The 25,396-nt window shown below is 42.3% G+C and overlaps 1 protein-coding gene across 1 annotated transcript in view; it reads left to right on the top strand.

Moving 5' to 3' along the window:
- TRAK2 (trafficking kinesin protein 2) overlaps positions 1 to 25,396 on the top strand; it is an 845,826-nt gene that overhangs the window by 720,508 nt on the left and 99,922 nt on the right. The window contains exon 25 of the mRNA XM_086955254.1: positions 3,654 to 3,753. Within this exon, the coding sequence (XP_086811380.1) occupies positions 3,654 to 3,753 (100 nt within the window). The remainder of the gene's footprint in view (positions 1 to 3,653; positions 3,754 to 25,396) is intronic.

Below are 25,396 nucleotides of genomic sequence, written 5' to 3'. Positions count from 1 at the left end.
CATTATTATTTACTATACCAATAGCTTAAGCTCTCGCAAATTCAAGACCTATTGCATTGCAAATGCTTGTTTAATTTGGGACGGGGGAGGGTGTATGTTGAGGGTGTTGGGGGTGGGTGGAAGGTCAGTTTTTGTTACATGTTCGGTAATTCTACCCCACTTATTATCTCCCCCTGTGTATGTTTGAAGCAGGGACGGATGATTTGTGGGATCCAAATACAACATACAATTTAGATGAATAAAATTTGATTACTAGGGATTTTGTTCTGCGAAGGGTTCTGAGGGACATCAAGGAGAACTCCAGCTTTGTTCTTGTTGTCTAGTTGATGTTTCTTGGGACCCCTCAGCGAAAAACATCCCCTTAATTCACATTTTCCCCATCTGTAATTTTATACATTATCGTAAAACGTTCACAAAGTAGGCACAGAGTTGGAAATTATTATTCATGATTCCCAGTAGTATTTTTATTTATTTATTTAAGCAATTTGTAGGGCCCACAAATACCCTTGGGTGTCTCAGCGCTGCGGACTGTATAGAAGATCGAGCCAGAAGTGGGGTGCCTATTGATTAAAAATCCATATTTTTACCCGTTTCCTGAAGGCAAGTAAAGTTGGGCAAGTTTTGATGTGCAGAGGGACGGTGTTCCATAATTTAGCAGTGGCAACAGTGAATCTTCTGTCACCCCAGGAAACTTTTTTTGTACGAGGGACCTTCACATGTTGGCTGTTGATGAGCGCAAGAGTCTGTTGGGAGTGTAGACACAGAGAACCTTCTTCAAGAAATCAGGTCCTGTTTTGTGGATGCCTTAAAGGCAATACAGAGAGCTTTGAATTTAATTTGGCTTATTATAGGCAACCAATGGAGTTTTCTAACTACCGTTGAGATTGGTTGATACTTGGGGTGCATGTTATCATTGGATCAATAGGAAAACTAAAACATGTTTTACTCCCCTCCCTGAAGAGAGCCCAAGAGGTGGTACAGGTAACAAACATGCAGAGCTGTTTGCAGGGATATACAGGTAATAGGTGCGTGCACTGAGCGACAGTGAGATTTCAGATGCCATTTACTATACTCTGATCTGTGGTTTTGAATACAGTTAGTCTCAGTTAGGACATTGCCAACTGCTTACTTTGTTGCCCTAAACCGTTTGGTGCACATATGCCTCCAATTCCAAATATATTGATGTACCAGGTTTGAAGTAAAGATAACACACGAAAGACTGATTTCCAAGAGAATTTCAGCTCTACAGAATGATTTGCTCATCCCCAATTTTGATTCCCGCAAATAAACAGCAGCTATATCTATAGATCTTTTGATATAGTAGCTTTAGTGATAATTCTGTGTATTTTTGTGCTTGTCTGCAAAATGAGAGCACAAGTTTGATTCATCAACACGTACGAAATCTGTGTGCAGCCCACATCAACAATTTAGAAGTTCCACCTCCAAGCAGGAGAAAGTGCCTTCCACTAGCAGGCTGGAGACCGTGGGGGCTCTCGGTGTGCACTGCAGACCCATCTCTATAGATGAGACAGCACCACATGCGCGGGGAGCGTAGTGTACCTACACAGCATCTGAAATCTGTATATTCTTTAGGAAGTGGGCTGCAGTAGGTGACATCAGGGGTGGGCTGCAGTAGGTGACATCAGGGGGTGGGCTGCAGAAGGTGACATCAGGGGGTGGGCTGCAGCAGGTGACATCAGGGGGTGGGATGCTGTAAGTGACATCAGGGGGTGGGATGCTGTAAGTGACATCAGGGGGTGGGCTGCAGTAGGGTGCATAAGGGGGTGGGCTGCAGTAGGTGACATCAGGGGGTGGGCTGCAGCAGGTGACATCAGGGGTGGGCTGCAGTAGGTGACATCAGGGGGTGGGCTGCAGCAGGTGACATCAGGGGGTGGGCTGCAACAGGTGACATCAGGAGTTGGGCTTCAGTAGGTGACATCAGGAGGTGGGCTGCTGTAAGTGACATCAGGGGGTGGGCTGCTGTAAGTGACATCAGGGGGTGGGCTGCAGAAGGTGACATCAGGGGGTGGGCTGCTGTAAGTGACATCAGGGGGTGGGCTGCAGCAGGTTATATCGGGGGGGGGGCGGGCTCCAGTTGGTCACATCAGGGGGTGGGCTGCAGAAGGTGACATCAGGGGGTGGGCTGCTGTAAGTGACATCAGGGGGTGGGCTGCTGTAAGTGACATCAGGGGGTGGGCTGCAGTAGGGTACATAAGGGGGTGGGCTGCAGTAGGTGACATCAGGGGGTGGGCTGCAGCAGGTGACATCAGGGGGTGGGCTGCAACAGGTGACATCAGGAGTTGGGCTTCAGTAGGTGATATCAGGAGTTGGGCTTCAGTAGGTGACATCAGGAGGTAGGCTGCAGCAGGTTATATCGGGGGGGGGCGGGCTCCAGTTGGTCACATCAGGGGGTGGGCTGCAGAAGGTGACATCAGGGGGTGGGCTGCAGTAGGGTACATAAGGGGGTGGGCTGCAGTAGGGTACATAAGGGGGTGGGCTGCAGTAGGTGACATCAGGGGTGGGCTGCAGTAGGTTACATCAGGGGGTGGGCTCCAGCAGGTTACATCGGGGGTGGGGCGGGCTCCAGCTGGTCACATCAGGAGGTGAGCTGCAGTAGGTTACAAAAGGAGGTGAGCTGCAGTAGGTGACTTCATGGGGTGGGCTGCCTCAGGTTACATCAGGGGGTGGGCTGCTGTAGGTTAGATCGAGGGGTGGGCTGCCGCAGGTTACATCAGGGGATGGGCTGCTGTAGGTTACATCATGGGGTGGGCTGCCGCAGGTTACATCAGGGGATGGGCTGCTGTAGGTTACATCATGGGGTGGGCTGCCGCAGGTTACATCAGGGGATGGGCTGCTGTAGGTTAGATCGAGGGGTGGGCTGCCGCAGGTTACATCAGGGGATGGGCTGCTGTAGGTTAGATCGAGGGGTGGGCTGCCGCAGGTTACATCAGGGGATGGGCTGCTGTAGGTTAGATCGAGGGGTGGGCTGCAGCAGGTGACATCAGGGGTGGGCTGCAGTAGGTGACATCAGGGGGTGGGCTGCAGTAGGTGACATCAGGGGGTGGGCTGTAGCAGGTGACAGGGGGTGGGCTGCCGCAGGTTACATCAGGGGATGGGCTGCTGTAGGTTAGATCGAGGGGTGGGCTGCAGCAGGTGACATCAGGGGGTGGGCTGCAGCAGGTGACATCAGGGGTGGGCTGCAGTAGGTGACATCAGGGGGTGGGCTGCAGCAGGTGACAGGGGGTGGGCTGCAGCAGGTTACATCAGAGGATGGGCTGCTGTAGGTTACATCAGGGAGTGGGCTCCAGCAGGTTACATCGGGGGCGGGGGGTGGGCTCCAGCTGGTCACATCAGGAGGTGAGCTGCAGTAGGTTACAAAAGGAGGTGAGCTGCAGTAGGTGACTTCATGGGGTGGGCTGCCTCAGGTTACATCAGGGGATGGGCTGCCGCAGGTTACATCAGGGGATGGGCTGCTGTAGGTTAGATCGAGGGGTGGGCTGCCGCAGGTTACATCAGGGGATGGGCTGCTGTAGGTTAGATCGAGGGGTGGGCTGCCGCAGGTGACATTAGGGGGTCGGTTGTAATATGTTACATTAGGGTCTGGGCTGCATTGAGTTATTAAGTAATAATAGGAGTTCTGTCTGTCGCCGCAGGCCAGTCTACTAGAAGAAATGGAAGAAAGGTGGCGGAAGAGAGAGGCAAGATGGAGAGCGATCCATGAAGAAGAGAAAGACAAAGCCCTGTTGCAACAAAGTGAGTGAATAACGAATGCCGCCTGGTAATCTAGGGTCATGGAAATGCGCTAGAACAGGAGTCTCTGATCCTACTATGTTCAATGAAAATCATCACAAGCAACTAATATTATTAATGTTGTAATAGCAACCACATCACACAAGATTACATTAGTGGCCACACCATGCACGATTGTCAACGGTGATCATCTGAGTGCATCATCCAGGATGGCCAGGAGTAAGGTAAAAAGGCGTTCTCATTGTGTAATGATTGCACATGGTCAGTACGAAACACCCATAGCTGCAATGGCCCTGGTACCAAGGTAATGTTATGATTTATTAGGCTGGGGTTCTCACAGGAGAGCTACTTACAGGTAGGTGGAGAGCTACCAGGAGTCTACCAGCTACTCCATGGTGAAGCCTGATTCAGAATGAAATAACATTCCAGAGGAACAGGAGGCATTGCAATTATTATTCTCAGCAGAATCCTTCTTCTTGTAGTTAACTGCCGAGATAGATCAGTGGGTTATCTCTTTCAGTGCATACTGGTTTGCAAAGTGTTTTCCATAAAATCTATAAGGGCTCAAGTTTCAAAGTTTTTCTTTCCTATGAATGTGTGTCTTTCATGTTCAGGCGTAAGTCACATCTAAGGGCCAAATTATTAAGTTTGCCGCACAGAAATATGGGTGCAAAACCCTCTCAGGCAACCAACCATCGCTTCTCACCCCTTTGTGACATTTGCAGCATAACATGAAAATCATCATCGCAGAGCCGGCTGCACATCAAACAGGCGCAACAACCAACCCTTGGGACCAGTCATGTCGGATAATCCTCCATGCATTTGCTTTTCAGAGGCATTGCCATGCCAGGTGTAAAAATCCTGCTGTACTAATCCTACTCCTAGGATGGGCATCCGAAACAGAAGCATCCATCATCTTAAGTTTCACATGGGATATACACTTTAAGAGATGCAGCCCGCCCACTGAGCATCTGTCAGGGCAATCCCAAGTACCCGCTACCAGGCCTGATGAGAACCTCCCGGCAAAGTGAATCCGTCACCAAGAGGTTTGCATACTTGATAGATACCAGGCACCTTGGATGCTTAGCTATCATAACCCAGCCCACTGATGACTGTAGAAATTTAATAGAGGCCAGAGAGCTTCTGCCTAATTTGTTTGGCAGGTGAAAGTAGTAAAACTTATCAGGGTAATTATGCCCTGACCTCTCACTTGATCTAACGTTATTAAAAAATGATATATATTTATATATTATATATATAATTTTATATATTTATACCAATTTATGAATGTTTTTTCACAAACATGGTTATCTGCATCACGTTTGTATATATTTTAAATAAATATAATATTTAAGAATAAAAAAAAGAAAATCTAAAAAACTTCAAAATGTTTGGGAATACAATTCTCCTAATGAGCCTATTGCAGAGATGCAAATTCTACAAATATATAGATTAAATGATTGGCACCTATCCTCATAAATGCTTATACAACTGTTATACATTAGGCTCAAGTAACGAATGTCTAGTGAATTTAAATTACAAAACCTATTGCGTGTCAATGTGTATACATATATATATGCAAAAAAAACTAAAATGTAAAAACTGGAAAAGACTGACTAAAAGCATGAGTTTATAGCAGCAATATTGAGTGCAAACATTATGCCTGATATAATAAAGTGCTAATGTCCTAATAAAGTGCAAGTAGTTGAATACGTGCTTCAGTGCAGGAATAATGCTGACCTATGTGTCACATACTACATATCATAATATTTATATAGTTTTAAAACCGAAGTTTTGTATTTAAAAAGTTTTAGTTTTTTTAGTGATATTTCAATAAAAAATACGTTTGAGTACGCGGTGGAATATTCGGGAGCAATTTTATGACAAGATGTTCACAAACTCTGCATTTGTGAGATAACTGATGTCTGCATAGTGCTGCTCCATATTCTTATCGCTATACAAGTGCCTGGATATTAAAGATGTAACATAGTACTCCAACTGTGTCACTGTTTCTAATATTGTCATGTCTAGGTAGACTTCTCTTGTTCAAATGCTGAGTTGCAAAACACTTTTGCTAAATTAATACAGTATTATATATATATATATATATATATATATATATATATATATATATATATATATATATATAAATATATAAATATATGTATATATATATATATGTATTACCTACTGGCGGTCGCCGGTAGGTATATATAGTTAGAACCTATTTGCTAAATTAATACAGTATTATATATATATATATATATATATTTATATATATATATAAATATATGTATATATATATATGTATTACCTACTGGCGGTCGCCAGTAGGTAAATATAGTTAGAACCTATTTTCCATAGGAAGTCTGCAACATTCTATTGGGAATAACTTTGGCGCCGGTTGATGAATCTCCGCGAATTTCTCAAAGAAGATGGCCCGCTCCGCTCCTTCCCTGAAAGTTTTGGGGGGATTCGTCAAGTGGGGGCTGAGAAAAAAAGGGGGGGTCCCAAAACGTGTTTTCCCCAAGTTATTTTCCATAGGACGATTAGACACGGCTACAGCCCGAACCGCTGAACGGAATTACACCAAACTTGGCAAAATGGTAGGGACTGGTACACAGTACGCCCTTTTGTTTAAATGGTGTAAATCCCTCCAGTAGTTGTTGAGAAAATTGAATTTGAAAAAATGTATATATCTATAAGCGCGCACCGTCCGCGTACCGTGCGCGGACATTCGCGTGCGCGAGCTGCATTCTGATTGGCTGCTAATGTCTGTCAACATTCCAAAACAGAAATTGTTGGCAGCCATCTTGTGCCTCGGTAGATTGAGGCACAGGAAAGCAGAAAAACAAATGTGTAGAACTCAAAAAAGGGGCAGGGTAGAAGCACCCTGACCCCTAGGCCTGCTCAGGGGTTCCTACAAGGACCCCCCAGGCCCAAAAAACGATTCTTTTTTAAAAAAATCGCGGTGTGCATGCACCGTACGCGTACCTAAGCACCCTGCAATTTCTCCTTGTGGGACCCCTTGAGCTGGCCTAGAGGGTCAGGCTGCTTCTACCCTGCTCCCTTTGCGTGTTTTCCACCTTTGTTTCACTGCTTTCTTGTGCCTTGGTTCTACAGGAATTAGCATTTAAAAATCCTTTGAAATTCACTCAAAAAACTACTGCTTGTATGTGTTTTGAAGACAGCATATGTGCAGGACTGTATGGGTGGATGAGTGTGTATATGTGTGTGTTAGTGAGTGAATGACTGTCTCACTAGTGTCTTTATCAGTAACTATATATGTTTTAATCTAGTATATATGAGTATTGATGTATATAAGTGAGTATATGTGAGAGCGAGAGATTATAAGAGTTCCTGTTTAAATAAGTATGTGTTTCTATAAGTGATTGTTTAAGAGAGTAAGTATGTGTAAATTTCCATAGAAGTAAGGTGGTAGTGTGTGTATAGTTGTATATGCAAATAAATGGATGTTCCATAGTTTATTTGCATGTGTGAGTAACTTTTGGATGACTGTCGGTGTGTAACAGGATGTATAGGTGTATCACTACATATGATGAGTGCGTATATGTATGAGTGACTATATAAAACTGTTGGTGAATGAGTGGATGTGTATATAGATGGAGGAATTACTGATTTGGTTGTTGTAACTGATATGGGTATCTCCATTTTATTGAAAATGTTAGTTTCTATTTTTGAATATGTGTTTCAAGGGTTACATTACACTGAAAGGAGGTCTGTCAGTCTGTCACAAGGATGGTGTCATCAGTGATGTCATGAGTGATGTCACTGACCGTGTCATGAGTGATGTAATATGTGACGTCATCAGCAGTGTATTGCAGGCGCGCAAGTTATAGTGAGTCCAACTAACTATAACGTGGGAATTTAAATGGTTTTATGTCAGTAAAATTTCCAGCTAACTATAACTGGTGTGAAACCTATGGTTTTTTCAGTGAATTTAATAGGTTTTTTAAATGCTAATTCCTAACTACAACTGGTGTGAAACCTATGGTTTTTTCAGTGAATGTCATAGGTTTTTTAAATGCTAATTCCTAACTATACCTGGTCTGAAACCTATAGTTTTTTCAGTGAATTTCATAGGTTTTTTAAATGCTAATTTCTAACTATATATAAGGACCCAAACCTATGTTTTTTTTTCAGTGAATTTCAAAGTTTTTTAAATAGCAAATGTCTATAGCTATGAAATGTAATATTTGAGAAAATGAATCCTACATTATATTTATATTTCAAACAATTGTTTAAATGTATATTGTTTTTTTTTTTTTTTTTGCCCTGGAGCGCACCCGGTGCGCGCCCCGGTGAGCGCCACGGAAAGCGCAGTCTTTTGAAGCTCCCCGGTGCGCGAACCGGGAAGCGTCCCATTAGCGCCAATGTCGTGAACGAAAACATGATCGTGACGTATCACGTAGCCACGTCCGCGTGACACGCACGGCGTAAGTGCACCCAGAAGCACTCGAGCGAATACGATCGCGCAACGTAAGCATCTGACGCGCTTACGCGACGCTCCCCAGGGCGCGTAGCGTAAGCGCGTCGGGTCATGTGACCTGAAAATAACACTTTTTATTGGTTCATATCAGTTTTGGTTTCATAATGATGAAACCCCTGGTCTTGTGCCCTGAAAATAACACTTTTCATTGGTTCAGAACAGTTTTCTTTTCCAAATGATGAAAGACCCCACCTTTTTTCCTCATTCTAACTTTCTGCTTGGAGAGAGGTAGACCTGCAGTTATTTCAGTAGAAAATGTCTACATTGGCTGCAGCTGCTGGATCTTCTGGACCACCACCTCCACCACCACCACCACCACCACCACCACCACAAGGACCACCACAACTTCACAGTGGTGGAGATCAAGAAGAGGAGGAGGATGAAGAGGAGGAGGAGAGGAGATTCGTCCGAGAGGACAATATTACCTACAAACCTAAAGAGCACATCATCTGGCAATTTTTTTCAATCCCCAACGACAAAAAAAAAGTAAATGCGCCTAAGGCAACCTGCTTAATATGTCACCAGGAGCTGGCAAGGGGAAATCCCAACAAAAAATACTACTTCGGCAACCACACGATGATCAGACATATGCTACGAAAGCATCTAAATAACTATGCTAGGGCAGAGGTCAGGGAACTGTCCAGAAACCCTGTCAAATCTTCTGCCAGCACCTCCCAAACTAATGTTTCCACCCCATCGGGACCGGAAGTTAGGGAGATGTGCTCCACTATAAACACAAACTTTTCCAATTTTTAAATGGTTTGTATTTTTTGTGGACAAACAATATGCTATGGAGAGCAATGCATCACACTTATTAACCGGGCTTGGGATAACCACAAGTGCCCAAGGAAACATTAATTTTTTCCGCATTTTTTTTTGCTCCTGTTGAGCCCTTTAGAATTCCCTGTTTTTTGTTTCTCCCCTTTAAAAATACAAAAAAAATTAAAAAATGTTCAGAAAAGTCAAAAAAAGTAAAAAATGTTCAAAAAACAATAAATAAAATATAAAACAACAAAAAGAAAAAAAACAGTTCTTTTTAGAACTACCTCCAATTTATAAAAAAATGCTACATTTTTTGAAAACTGTATCATTCTTTTTTTCCCATGGTACGCTCCCCGGCGCGCGTACCGGGCGCTCCGCCCGCGCAAATCGAAAAGAAAAAACATGTTTTTTTGCCCCGCGGGGCCCTTTTATGACCCCCACATCAAACCTAGGGGGTCAGGGGGGATCTACTCTGCCCCCTTATGGTAATTTCCCCCTTTGTTTTTCCCACCTCTTGTGTCTCGATTCTACCGAGACACAAGATGGCGGCCGCTCCGGACTGTTTCGAATGTTTACAGACACCCGAGAGCCAATCAGCTTTCTGTGCGCAAGTCGCGTTGCGCGCCCGGAGCGCTCCCCGGTGCGCGTACCGGGGCGCTGCCATAGATATATATATTTTTTTGAACCTAAATTACTCAAAAACCACTGGAGCACATATCTTGAGACATAGCAAAGGCACATCGGGCTACCAGTCCCTACAATTTTGGCAAGTTTGGTGCAAATCCATTCAGCCGTTCGGGCTAAAAGTGAGTTCGACCGCCCTATGGAAATTAACATGGGGAAAGCACGTTTTGGGACCGCCCTTTTATCTCGGCCCCGCTTGACGAATCCCCCCCAAACTTTCAAGGAAGGAGCGAGCGGAGCGGGCCATTTTCTTGGAGAAATTTGCGAAGATTCGTCCACCGGCGCCAAAGTTATTCCCAATAGAATGTTGCGGATTTCCTATGGAAAGTAGATCCTAACTATAACTACTTACTGGCGACCGCCAGTAGATAATATATATATATATATATATATATATATATATATATATAACAAAGGTTAAAGTGATGTTATAGTTAGTAATTGTAATTATATCTAAGTTTACATTAAAAAAACTCGTAGAAATTAACTGAAAAAAGCAAAGGTTAAAGGGACGTTGCAGTTTGGTGAAAATGCCAGATAAAACATCGTTTTAACCAAACAAAACCATTGAAATTCACCTTTTATAATTATCTCAAGTAGCTATAACTCATGTCCTAAAGTAACTATAACGTGCGACCCCTGCAACCACAAGGTTGAGGAGCATAGAGCTCCAGCTTGAAGTGCTTGAAAAAAATATGGTAAGTTCTCCGGGGAACATTGATTTAATGAGCCAGGAGACATTTTTTAAGGCTGTTTGAGGGCTGCAGAACTTTCTGCAGCACCACACAATATTAAAAAAAAGGTTCTGTTCAGCACCCCAGCCTCTTCTAGGGACACCACAAGCATGATAATATGCAAATATTGGTCCAGAAAGAGTGCTTTTTGTGATTTTGCTTAAATCTGTTCAGTAGCTTTTGAGGAATTCAAGGCAAAAAAAAATGTGTATATCTAGGAACACAGAACCTCCACGGATCAGACAGATCTCCTTCTGAGATCTGACTGTCTTCCACCACATCAACCAGGAAGTGGTGGCAGCCATCTTAGGACTCAGATCTTAGTCCAAAGTCCTACAAAAATGTAAAAAGAAACCATATAGAGGGCTGGTTAGAGATACACTGATCCCCTAGGCCTGGTGTTGGAATCCCAGAGGGACACTACAGGCTCCCACGTCTTTCTAAAATATACCTCTGTGGTGGGCGAGGAACAGGAGGGTGGCGCAGATAGTAGTTATGGGGAAGGGGTGGGTGGCCCCTCTCCCAAAGCCTCTAAGACGCCCGTGCCCCAATCCCCGAGGCCAAAGTGCTTCAAATAGGGAAGGTGGACTGCGCGGACCCCCCTCCGTGAGCTTAAAATGGCCCCATAACTCCTTTACCCGGGCTCTATTTTAATGAAGGAAAGGGAGCAGCCCCCCTCCCTTAGCCTAATTAGGCCCCAAAGACCACTTTCCCAGAGGACATGGGGCCACATTTATTATGTAGTTTGCTGGTTGATAACCTCTCGATTCCCAGACCACTGACACCTGCCTGGTCTTGAAAAATGAAAAGAAAACTTTTGATTTTTCTTTTTTAAAGCAACGCGTTTTCCTTTGAGGAAATTAGACTGCATTTAATGAAAAAGGATTTATTTTAAAGCAATCACAGTCATGGTGGTCTGCTGACCCCAGCAGGCCACCAACCCTGTGATTTAAGTGATTCCTATTGGGTCGCAAATTGCAACCTGCCTCATTGATAATAATGAAGTAGGTCAATTAGCGACCCATTAGGAAATGCTTAATAAAAATCTTGGCGTTTCATACATTCAAATAGCGATTACCTATTTGCAATTCACAGAGAAGCACAATTAGGTAATTGCCATTTGAAATAATGATACATAATGATATATGTGGCCCCATATGCATCCTTCTTGAGCCTAAAAAGGTCCCGGTGACCCCATTCGTCGGGGTTAAGTAATTAATGAAGAGAGGGGGCGCGCAGCCCCTTTCATGAGCCTAATTAGGCCCCTGGGAACTCTTTGCAGGGGGCTGACATGTAAATAAAAGAGAAAGAAGCAAGCGGTTCCCCTCCCTAAGCCTTACAAAGGCCCCTGGGACCCCGTCCCTTTGGGCTGTGATTCTAATTAAAAGGGAGGGGGCTGTACAGCAACCCTCCCAGAGCCTTTAAAACACCAGGGACCCCTTCTCCCAAGACCAGCTCAGTGACTTTGTCACAGAGTCCATGCCCGGGGACACAGTAGTTTCCCTGCCCTCACTAGCGCGGGCTGGGAAACAAATGTGTGTTCCTATCTGGCGGGAGCATTGTTAAATCTCCCGCCAAACGATAGAAAACATCGAAGTCTACTCCCAGTGGCGGATGCTTCAAACATGCTTCTGCCAGCTGGGAGCAGACGTGTGTTCTGGCAGCGAAACAGAACACAAATTGCTCCCGCCCGGAAATAGCATGCAAGAAACAGTTGCTCCCTCTGGGCGGGAGCAATCGCTTCTCCTACACTATGCAGGGAGCTGGCTGGGATGCAGGGGCCGCCTACCATGGCCCCCAACATTTTACTTGGTGGGAGCCCCAGGTGGGCCCCAGGGCACCCACCAATATTTAAGGCAGGCCACGGGGTAATGGGTCCCCAGGGTAGTAATAGGCTCGGGGAGGGGGACCACGTAGCCCACCCTCCCCTTTTTTCTGCAATCATGATCATGATCGGCCTGATAAGACTTGAGGAGGGAGCTGCATGCTGCCTCCCCTTAGAATTCATCCCTAGGCGATGGGGTCAACATGCCTATTAAGGCTTGGGGAGGGGTCACATGCCCCTCCCCTTAATATATATGTTTCAGCCCTGGGGCCCAAAGGCCAACCCTACACCATGTTGCCAATCTTCTGGTAAGTTAGCCACACAGCTAAATGCTGTGTGGAGAGTGGGGGTTTAAAGCAGGGTCCGGCCCAGGGGCGGCTGCTGAAATGTGAAAGCTTTGGGGCGTAAACTCTTGACTGGAACTGCAAGGAGAGAATAGTAAGGGAGCCCAAGTCAGTGAATGAATAGATAAATCTACACAATATTGGGAGTTAGTTTAATGAATCACTGCTTGCTGTACCATTTTTATCAACCCAGGTAGCTGCATGAATATTGCAGGTATCTGTTTGAGATACCGTTCTCCTTTCCCTTCACATAACATACACACCAGGACCTTCTTTCAATCACCTCCTTCTATCGTTTTTCTTGCCCCCTTCTTACTCTCCTATCACTTCCACTACTCTTTCTTCTTTTGAGTCTGGCTTTTCTCTCTCCCAATCATCCTTATTTTTTATATATTATTTCATTATTTCATAGTAATCCCTTTTAAAATGACAAACTCTAGAAGCATAACAGAAACCGCTTTCCTACATTGAGCTAAAAAAAAGGTACAGTCCAGCTACTTTTTAAACTCTGTATCGTGAAATACAACCTCCTTATATCCAGTGAGTTTTGCTCATTACTAACCTTGGGCGTAGTGGGCGTAGTGGGGCTACCCGAAGCACCACGAAGTGGGGGAAATCTACACCCACCCACACACTTCGCGTAGCCCAACTACGCGCCGCCCGCCTCCCTCCCGCCCTCTTCTAACAACCTTTAAAACAATGTAAAACAAATAAAACAACTTAACTGAGATGCGGCGTCTCAGGGCTCCCTCTTCCTAGTTTCTCGCAGACTTCTTCCAGACAAACGTAAACGTAAATTGTAAATGAAAAAACTATAACTTTAGAATTTCTAATGGTTGTGTAGTTTAAGTATGGTTTGCATGGACAGAATAAATAACGTTTTCCTAACTACAGCTTATCTGTATATATATATATATATATATATATATATATATATATATATATATATATATATATATATATATATATATATATATATATATATATATATATATATATATATATATATATATATATATATATATATATATATATATATATATATATATATATATATCCTACTGGCGGTCGCCAGTAGGTAGTTATAGTTTCCATAGGAAATCCACAATATTCTATTTGGAATAACTTTGGCGCCGGTGGACGAATCTTTGTGAAATGGCCTGCTCGATTCCGCACCTTCCCTGAAAGTTTGGGGGTGATTCGTCAAGTGGGGCTGAGAAAAAAGAGGGGTCCCAAAACATGTTTTCCCCATGCAATTTTCCATAGGACCTTTAGCCAGGGCTACAGCCCGAACGGCGGAACGGAAGTACACAAAATTTGGCAGAGATGTAGAGTTCTGTTTGAAGATTGTGCTTTTTGTTAAATGGTGTAAATCCATTCAGTAGTTTCTGAGAAAATTGCAAGTAAAATCATAGCGATATCTAGAGACGGAGTTCAGCACACGCACGGAAATCCGCTCAATTACGAGCGCGAGCTGCATGCTGATTGGCTGTCAACACTCGAAACCAGGAAGTGTTGGTGGCCATCTTGTGTCTCGGTAGACCCGAGTCACAAGAAAACAGTAAAACAAAGTTGAGAAATAAGGGAAGGGGGCAGACTAGAAACATTCTGAACCTCTAGGCTTGCTCAGGGGGTCGTACATGTATGTTTAGGCTCTTTTTTTTTAATATAAAGAAAAATCGCGGCGTACACTTACAGAAATCCGTACAATTACGAGCAGGAGCTGGATGTTGATTGGCTCTGAATACTCCAAACCAGGAAGTGCTGGCAGCCATCTTATTTGTCATGAGAGCCGAGTCACAAGAAAACAGTAAAACAAAGTTGAGAAATAAGGAAAGGGGGCAGGGTAGAAACATTCTGAAGCTATAGTGTTGGTCAGGGGGTGGTACATGGATCTTCATGCTCAATTTTTATTATTTTTTTAAATAAAAAATCGCGGGGTACTCGTAGGTGGTGGAAAAGGTGGGGAAAAAAACTCGAAGTCTGTTTTATTCATTAGGTCCCAGGGGCAAATTACGGGGTCAAATATTTTGCATAATGGAGGCTTGTAAGGTGCTCTAATTTCCAGTCAACTATGACATTCATCAGGGACTGGATGAACCACAACCACCTTAAGCTGAACCCGGATAAAACCGAGCTGGTTCTCACTGGTGGTTCGTCCAGTCCCTGGAACTCTCTCTTCTGGCCCCCCTCCCTTGGCACTGCACCGACCCCCTCCACCACGGTCAAAACACTTGGTGTCAAAATAAACAGCCAACTCACCCTCCATTCACAAATCAGCTCTGTGGTGTCCTCCTGCTTCCTCTCTCTTCGCACTATCCGCACTGTCTCCCGCTTCTTTTCCCCCCAGGCACTTAAGATCATTATGGCCGCACTTGTGATATCGAAACTGGACTACGCAAACGCTCTTTACCACGGTATCCCCGCATACAGTCTGCGTAGACTCCAGACCGTCCAGAACCAAGCAGCCCGGCTGGTGTACGGTCTTCCTCGGTATCACCACTCCACCCCTCTTCTCAGGGAGCTTCACTGGCTCCCTATAAAGGAACGGGCCCTATTTAAGATCGGCTGCATGGTCTTCCAGGCCCGCCAGGGCACTGCCCCCGCCTTCATCTCCTCACTAATCAAGTCTTATGTACCTATAAGAGAACTTCGGTCTTCCTCCAAGTCCCTCCTCCAGATCCCTCGCTTCACTCGCAAAAAGTGGGGCGGGGCCAATTTCTCCACCCTGGCTCCAACCTTTTGGAACTCGCTCCCTGACCACCTCCGCTCTGCCACTCAGTATCTCCCCTTTCGCAGAGATCTGAAAACGTTCCTCTTCAGCCAGGCTTTCCTCACTTAAACTCCCTCAAAATTCCCTTCACCTCTCCCTGGTCTTTCCCCCTCAGTTGCCAATCCCCCCAGCGCCAAGAAACCGCAAGGTGTACGCTGCGCTCTAGAAGTATTTTAAATTAGAAATTAGAAATTATGAGCACTGGGGAACTGCTCTGTTGTGGTTCTATTTTGAAGTATGCGGGGGGTTACGGTCCTACTCCCAGCAGTCTCGGGGAGCGGCACCCCTCGGGTCTTTTTAAAAAAATATATGTTTTGAGTTCTCCCTCCCTTTATCCCCGTACACATTGCGGGGAACGCCACCTTTTAAGGGCAGTAATATGTAAAATGATCTTCCAGCTACGGGTATCTGCACTGTCTAGGTTTTTTTACTAATGTTGGGAGGGTCGGCTTGATAATACGTCCTTGTTCATTCCCTTAGAAGCCCATGTTCTGGTGTTAACATGGGTTTCTATGGGAAATAACAAGGCCGTATTATCAAGGTCATTATCGCCGTTTTATCCGCAGTTTCCTGCCAAAAAAATGGAGATAATTTTTACACCGGTCTTTGATAATATGCACCCAAGTTTACTGGTAAAAAAAAGAGCAATGTGCCATATTATCAACAAAAGGCGATACATTATCGCTGCTTTCATCGGCAGGAGACTGCCAATAAAGCGGTGATAATGGTCTTTATAATATGCCCTTGTGAATTGCCATAGCAGCCCATGTTAATACCAGAACCTGGGCTGCTATGGGAATTTACAAGGGCCTATTATCAAGCTCATTATCGCCGCTTTATCGGCAGTTACTGGCGATATAAGCGGCGGTAATGTATCGCCTTTTGTTGATAATATGCCACTTCATTTCTATGATAGTATGTAAAACTTTCCTTTTTTTTGTGTGGGAGTTGTACTCTGTATGTATGCGCAGCCTCGTTTCATAACCCACGTTTTTTCTTTTTCTTATAGTTCAACAAACAAACCTTTCTTTATTTCAGGTATTAAATTTGCCACTTTGTTTTCCGGGTCGTGTGTGTCATCCGCTGCTGTACTTTTGTAATATATTAATAATCATATTTTATCTAGATTTATTTGGAACGTAGTGCTGAGGCGCCAAACGTTGATCACGTACTCCGTCCAGCGCCATTTTAGTAGTTTTTCACCGTTGTTTTTATTATATCTGTTACTTTCATTTTATCGTCCTCGTATTTTCTTTGTGATCAACACGATTTCGAGGCACGGACACCACGGTGTTTGTCCTTAAACTCTGATGGGAATTTTCAAGGCCCTATTATCAAGCCCATTATCGCCGCTTTATCAGCAGTTTCCTGCCGATAAAAGCGGCGATAATGTATTGCCTTTTGTTGATAATATGCCCCTTCGTTCCGTTCCCTGCATCACATTTTGCGATGCAGGGCGCAGGATACGAAATTCATTTTATTAATTTAATTATTTACTTACCTGAAATCACCCAGATTCCGCTGTTTATAACCCCCACCTTGCCGCTCCCCCGCCCCACCTGCCTACCCCACCACAACTTCCTCCATGGGCCGCGGCTGAGTCAGTTACTTGTACTTACCTTAAGCATAATAAATAATACAAAAATTATATATTATAAAATTATCACCTGTGGAAGATACAAAAAAAATATATTTTTTTCAACACAAAATAATTTGTAAAACATTTTATTTGCCTTTTTTGCTGTTCTCAGAATATATTGAACTTCACTACAAACAGTGAGTTCAATAGTACTCATCACATAACAGCGGGCAAAAAAAGACATTCCATAAGGATATCTTAAAAAAACCCAGTCAACATTCTCAATAACAATATAAAAAATAGAAATAAAGCATATCTTAAATGTTTTTTTCTAAGAGCAATTTCTTACGTAAATATGACATATCTGAAACAATCATAAAATAACAAAACATTATGATGACTTTTCTTACACTGTAAATAATGTTACTTACAAATATATGCTGACAAACTACACAGCAAAAACTCCTGAATGGTTTCACACACTTTTCCTTACGGCCAAATAGTATGCATCAAGTCCTTTGTTTGGAAGTTGTTCAATAGTAATCCTGAACGTCTGCCTCCCAGCCTTCTGATCCAAAACCACCAACATCATCTAGGGATCCCCCAGGACTCATCCATCAGTCCGACGCTGTTCAACATCTACAGGCCACCTTAACACAAGTAGCCCACCATCACAACTTCAAAAACATCTCCTTCACAAAGAACACCCACCTCATCCTCTTCCTCACCAAGAAGCCACATACCACCAAAAGCAACCTCCACGACACAATGAAGGACATCACCAACTAAATAAAGAGCAGCACTGTAAACACAAACTGGCACAAGATGAAGGTACTCATCCTCAGACTCACCCCCTCAGCCTCAGACAACTCCTGCTACCTGACTGCACTGTGAACAGTACTAACACCTACCAACCATGTCCACAACATATGATTCAACCTCCACTCCTCCCTCTCCATGTGTAACGAAGTCTACACCGTCTCCTCGTACTGCTATAACACCCTTCACATGTTCCGCAACATTTACAAGTGGATCCTAACCAAAAGAAGAAGAACAGTGACACAGGCCCTCATCAGCAGCAGACTACACTGTGGCAAAACACTCTACACATAAATTGCAGGCAAACACCTACAACAACTACAAAAAAATTCAAAAGACCTCCACCTGAGTGATCATTAATGTCCCCTGCTGCACCCATATCATCCACCACCTGATACACCTACACTGCCTCAATATCAACACAAGGATCACCTTAAAGCTCCTTACCCTCACTTACAAAATACTCTATAACACCAGACTAATCTACCTTAACAGCAGTAAACCTAAAGGGCAAATTTTGATCTTAAAATGTTGCCTTTAAAAATATTAGGTAAGAATTTGGTAACTCTTTGGGCAAACGTTGCTTAAAAACTAATTGAGTATCATTACAATGTATCCAACCATTCAGACATTTTAAATAAATAATGTAATGTCCAGATGTGGTAGAAGGTCCATCATGAAAAATAATAGCAACAGCTACAAAAGTTCTTCCTGATATTGAACATTGACCAGCTACAAAAAAATGTATTAAGGTTTTCAATTTTCTTCCATCAGCTCTACAACATTGCAGCATTAAAATAATACACTGTCCATATCTTTGTATAAGTAACGTTGATGACATTTCTGATTTACATTGGCTACACTCCATGTTTTGACTTGCTCCTCTAATTAGATTGTTAAAAGACACTGATTCACAGTCAGATAAAGTCAAATATATGAATCTCTCAGTGTCTATGTCAGTGCTACATGTAAACAAACAATTTTGACAGGCATGTTGCCATTTATAAGAAAGGCCAAAAAGGTTTTCAATATCTATACCTTCATCTTCCAGTACGCCAAGCATAAACATTAAAAATTCCTGACAATCTTGCTGAATATTCTGCGTAAATTGAGTACAACCAGAACATATGTCCAAAACATTTCGAATATCAGAAACACTTTGTATTTTACTTTTATCACTAGTACATTTCTGAGAAACAGAATTCAACAATGAACAGAATATTTTGTCCTGATTTTCTACAATTTGCTGTTGCACACTTTCAAGAAATAAAACAACATTAACAACTACATTAGCATAGCAGTTGACACCACAACTATTTTCAAACCAATAACCAACATTCTCTTCAACACTGTCCTTTTTCTTTTTGCTTGCAAGCGCAACTTCATCTTGTTTTTTTTCTTTCTCTAGAGTTTCACAACAGATATTCTCAAATCTTCTTGTTCTACCTACCACACGCTTTTCAACTACTGGATATTGACCTAAATTGGGTGCATATTCTCTCCTTAACCTATTATACTCTTTCACACAATTTTCATCTGCACAAACCTTTGTCGCATCAAAATCAATCAAATACAATCCAGATAAAGTTCTGACTCAGACAAAGCAACATATGCCATACCTTCTTTAAACTCGGTACTTCCAATATTCACTAAAGCACAATTTACACTTAAACCTTGAGATTTATGAATGGTCACCGCATATGCCAAACAAACAGGAAACTGTTTTCTGCAGACATACAAATCTTTTACAAGCAAAAAACGAGCTGCACAATGACTAACTTGTTGTACTTCAGCAATTTCATCGAATTTGATTTTCAAAAATTCAATCCCACCACTATTTACATAATTAACAAAATCAACAATTTTACCCATTGCTCCATTTACTAAACCTTTTTCCACATTCAAATTACGTCGCAAAATTACCCTACAATTTACACATGCATATAAATTGTTTTCTAAACCAGCAGTTTTACTTATCGATTTCTCTAAACGATCCAATTTCCTCTTCAACTTTTCACTCAAAATAATACTGATTCCTTCATGTTGTATTTTATCAATTGCTTCCAATTTTATAATTTCTTCATTTTCCAATTTTAACATTTCTGCATTCAATATAGAACATTCATGCAGTGTTGGCATTAAGCAGATTACAGATTTGTTTTCTGCAATTCTCCTGTATATTTTCTCTGGGACAATATTTGCATTTGGAAACAAATTGAAAAGTAATTGTCTCTGTAAAGTTTGTTTGCCATGTTTAGTCACTTTTCCAATTCTTACATCTTGAAGAATAGTTCCATAATCAACATCATTTGCCTGTCGTATATTTGTAGTAAGTTCCTTATACTGAAAATATGACCAAATGTTTACATTGCCAATACTCCCCGAAGGCTTTCTAGTATCTTCATGCACCAGTATTTTAAACACTGGCTGCCTTTTACAGGAGTAAGTAATAGAAGATCTCCAAAAACTAAGACGTGTTTTCCTCCGAATAATACATCATACTCTGTTTTAAGAATTTGCTGCATTCTTAAATGCACAAAGGCAAACATTAAGTTTGAGACCACGCTTACCTCATCAATAATGAGAAGCTTCATTTTTCTCAACACTCTTGAAACTTCACAAGAAGCTTCTCCAGATAGCTTGTGGTATTCTCATTTGTTGTCATGCTCTACTGGTAGCATTAATAAACGATGTAAAGTAATTCCTTTAATATTGTGAGCTGCTAATCCAGTGGGAGCAGTGACAACACAAGACAAATGCGACTTAGTTCTTTTCTGTAGAAAACTTGTGATTACTTTAATTAAAAAACATTTTCCTGTTCCAGCTTGTCCACTCAAATACATACGGATAGGTTCAAATGATGAGCAAGAGCATTATTTCTTCTCATGAAGTAATCCATGGTCAATCTGTTCTCTCACTTGCTCATATATTGCTTTCTGCTCAAGATTTAGTTGTTCTTCCAAGTTTCCTAAGTTTGTTACATCTTCTTGATGTTGATACATTGCTGTTTCCACCTCAGTTGCTGCTTCATTTAGAACAATTGGTTCTCCTAATGGGTCCTGACTCAATGGAGCAGAAGTTTGACTGTCTTGAGAACTGTCTCTAGCAATCTCAGCTGCAATTGTAGCTTCTTGCTCAATTTCGTCATTCAACATTTTCACATAATTACCAAAAACAGGACATTCTATAGTATCTTTAGTTGCATTGAAGGAATCTTCATTTCTCTCAAAATCTCCAAGTAATTCCAATTCTGAACGCCATGGCTTGAAAAGTTGCAAAAGAGCTAAATAGTAAAATTTCCTTTGGTAAGGTATTTTGCAACTCAGTTTACGGTGATTAATCAAATGTCCTTTTCTTTGTTTCACCAGACCTCCTTCAGAACCAATCACGGCATATATACCATTATTTATGTTTTCGGTAATATTCCGTTTAAAAATATAGTTTTGCAGCACTTCATAGAGACAAATGTTCTCAAGATGATGACTTCTTTTTGGATAATATGTATCCAACATATTTGTTTTCACAATATCTGTACTTTCTGGCTCTTTTTCAGCTAAATAATAAATTTCTTGTACAGATTTAAGAACTCAGTTTCGTGTTGCAGCAAGACCTAGACTCACCCAAATGATTCTTCTAGATTTAGAGTACAGACTTGAAGATGATAAGCGATCCGAGCATTCATACGCTACAATTTCTCAATGATATAACATCTTCAAACTGTAACTGTATAATTTCTTACTTAGACTCTTCTCATGGGAAACCTCTTCCCACATTTCCTTCAATTCCGTCTTTTCTGACTTTGTTATGTACGTTGTCACATATCGAGCAACAGCAACGGAATTGTCTGCAACATATTGAATATCCATATTAGCATTCCACATGGACAAAATGACTGGGTTGTAGTCATTTATGTATTTTGACTCTTCATTTCTTCTTAAATTGTAGGTATTTTTAGGAGACTTTCTAGTGATAGTATGTCGCAAAGATAACATAAAACTGTCCACTCTTCCTTTCGATATTACAGGTCGAGAAAATGCAAAACGGCATTTGCTGTAGAATTTGTCCTTAGATTTGTACTTTCGACGACAGTATTTCCCACAACGATGGCTTTGGAATCGTAAGACTTGTTGTCTTAAGTCCTTATCTTGTGTACTTTTGGGAACTTCACATGTAGAATATTCTTCAATAAAAGACAACACAGTATCATCTGAGTCTGTTCCAAATTTGGGAGCATCTTTGATCCATAATAGCATATGTATGTGAGGAGCACCTCTTGCTTGATACTCCTTTCTCCAAAAGAAATCCAGAACCTCTCCAAGAGGAGGATTTTTTTATTGGTGATAAAAGACATCATAGCTTCAAATCTATGATTGAAATACCTGCATACATTAACAGGATCCAAAGAGCACGATTCTCCAGGTGTCTTGTATTCGATATTTAGTATATTTGGATTTGCCTCTCGAAGAAATTGAAGTAAATCATCCCAAGCATATTCAGCACAGCTTAGATTAAGGAACCATGTAGGAGTTCCTAAGTTCCTTAGCATACATTTGAGTTATCCGTGACGACGGTACCAGTACTCATTAGTACCACGCTGACATGCCATCAGATTAATCAGCTGAGATTCCAAAACATTATCTTTCTGCTGTACTTTATCCATAAATTCCTTTGCCGAAACATTTTTCAGATATACACCTGTTTTCAATATATGGTTTACTGCATAAGAAAGTCCAGACAAATCACTCTCAAACAAAAGATGAAACAAATACGGAATACATTGTCGAAATCTTGGATCTTCTGCATATAATCTTAATATCCGGTATTCAGATGCAGGAATCTGCACAGGTCATTCATCATATAGTCCTCCTTTTCCTGTAGGAAACAACTGTGGGAAACAACGAGCTTCCAAGATTTTTTCCAATACACTCATGGGACTTCCTTTTGCTTCTTTCATTTGAAATAGCTCTATAGCATTCCCCATCATTTCTTTGGAATGCAATGGATGAACATTGTAATGTTCGTAGATTTCTTCAGTTCTGGACACATCCACTTTTTCAATTTGTCCAGATGGCAAGTCACTATCTTCTCGTACAGTTATTTCTTCATCTCCCACATACACATTTTTGTAATATTGATAATTGTTTTTACCAGATACACTTTCCTAACATCCACTAATTCTTGCCAGATTTTCTTACTCTTAGTAGGAGCGCCATTAACAAGAATAACTAAAGGTTCATCCTCTACATTTTCTACACCAATAGTTTGAATATTTTTCTTTAAATCTAGAGGCAAATATACAACTCTTCCCTTTAACCCTCTCTGTAAATCAGAAGGAGGCAATTTTCCTGTCTTAGGCTCCATACGAACAATAGCCTGAAATGGATGCACACATTGAATAAGAATAGAGTCATAGGTATTTAAATCCATCAGTTCCGAAGGAATATTTACCAACTCAAGATTATTATGCACAGCTCTAGCAGGCATTTTGTTCTCATCTAATTTTTTATAACAATATTTACAAATACGCTGATCAGAACCCAACTCAAAACAATTCTCTACCAACAAATAAGTTGCAAAATCCTTCCACTCATTATTATTTTCCTTTTCCCTTTTTAAATACAGATCAACAGTCCTGGTCTGATTTTTATAATGAATTTGTCGACAACAGATACAAGAAAAATTTGGCCTTTCACCTGAAATCACCTTAAGCTGTATAATTTCTTGCTCAAAATTTTCTACACTGCACTGTCCTACATTCTCTTCCACATTTTCTTCTATTAATCTCTCACTATCTCAACTATCTTCCTGAGGACCAAAGTAACTAATCTGAATTTCATCACAAACATTTGATACAGATACAGATCCATGCAAAAGAGCACTGTTCAACTTTTTTAACATTAGTGCTGGACTTTTCGCGTAATACAATGTTCTGACTAATTTCCTCATCTGAGTATGATGAACTGCTAACATCCTGAATTGGTGGAAAACACTTCGACATACTTTTTTAGAAAGACAAGCCAGAGAATGACCTTGCAAACCAGTATTTTCTCTCACACTGCAAGGGTCTAGTCCTTGCAACATCTTAATCTTTTGTTTAACACTTTTCTTAGTATAATTACGTAAGAGATTGCGTAACAAATCAATAGATTCTTGCCGCACACTGCAAATACTACTACAATTCCAAGTGTACACTTGAGCTTTAGGACGTCTCCCTAAAACTTCACCTGCTAACACCTCTTCTGCATTTCTAGAAACAATTTTCTCTTTCTCAATTGGACAACCATTTCTAACCTCATAAGCACGAACACTGGTGTCAACTGCATGCAACAAATCATTACTCTGAAGATAACTTTCTTCATTAAAGAAAAGGCTCAGAACTTGAACTATGAGGTAGATTATGATTGCGGTGATTCCGCATCCTCCGGAACGGTGGAAGCCACCGCCGGGCCGGTGGATGTGGAATCACCGCTGCGGACCTTCAAAACACCCACCGCCAGATTATGATGGCGGTGGGATCAGCGGCGGACGGCAGGTCCGTCCGCCGCTGATCGGCGGGGTGTTGGCTGCAAATTGGTGGCAGTGTCTGCAAGACACCACCAGCCAAATTACGATGGGTTTGTAAACATGCTTTTCCACGGCGGATTTACCGCTGTGGAAAAGCATGTGGACAATAGCTCCTAGGGGGGCCCTTACGGGCCCCCAGGGTGACGAGGGTGGGGAGTGCACATGGGGTGTACCTATGTTACCTCCCTGCATTTGCAGGCACAAAGCGGCAGGCCACTTTGTGCATGTAAATGCAAAGCATGCATTTGCTGCTTCAAGCAGCACCCGCCGCAAGGATAAAGATACAGGATGTGACCACCAGGGTGGCGGTCACATCCTAATTGGTATGGAGGGACCGCCACTGCCCCTGCGGACGGTCTCTCCACCTCGGGGGTGGTGGACGTCCGCCATCCTAATAGGCCTCTATGTTATGTTATGTTATGTTATGATGATGATTTATATAGCGCAAGGCTACTCGGGCAGAGTGTCCCGGCGCTGTACAGATCTGTAGAGAGAGTCAGAACACATCATAGCACAATAAAGGCCAAAAAGCCAGGTCTTAAGGCCTTTCCTGAAAGACAGGAGATTGCCTGTTCTTCTCAGAGAAAGGGGGAGCTTATTCCAGAGCTGCAGAGCACGAGCCCTGTAAGAGCGGCCTCCAATACGTGCACGCTTTACTGCTGGGACAACAGCCAGGGCTTGTGTGGCCGAGCGTAGGGATCTAGAAGGATGATAGAACTGGACATGTTTCCTAAGATAGAATGCACCAGTACCATGCAGAGATTTGAAAGTCATGGTCAGAGTCTTGAAGATGATACGCTTCCTCAGCGTGGAGCCAGTGGAGTGAATCAAGAAGGGTTGAGGTATGGGTTCTGCGGTTCAGGCCAAAAATGGCCCTCGCGGCAGAGTTCTGTACAGTCTGTCAGCGAGCCAAGAGGAACTCTGGGAGTCCTAAATAGAGTACATTGGCGTAATCGAGCCTGGATCCAATTATTGCTTGCACAATAATTCTCCTATGACAGTGCGACAATAGAGGAAGGAATTTCCTAAGCGTGCGTAGTAGACCAAAACAT

This window comes from Lissotriton vulgaris, chromosome 2_1 (genome assembly GCF_964263255.1).
Source record: "Lissotriton vulgaris chromosome 2_1, aLisVul1.2, whole genome shotgun sequence".
NCBI lineage: Eukaryota > Metazoa > Chordata > Amphibia > Caudata > Salamandridae > Lissotriton > Lissotriton vulgaris.
Note: the sequence above shows the minus strand (reverse complement) of the source record. Positions and strands in the feature narration are given on the sequence as shown.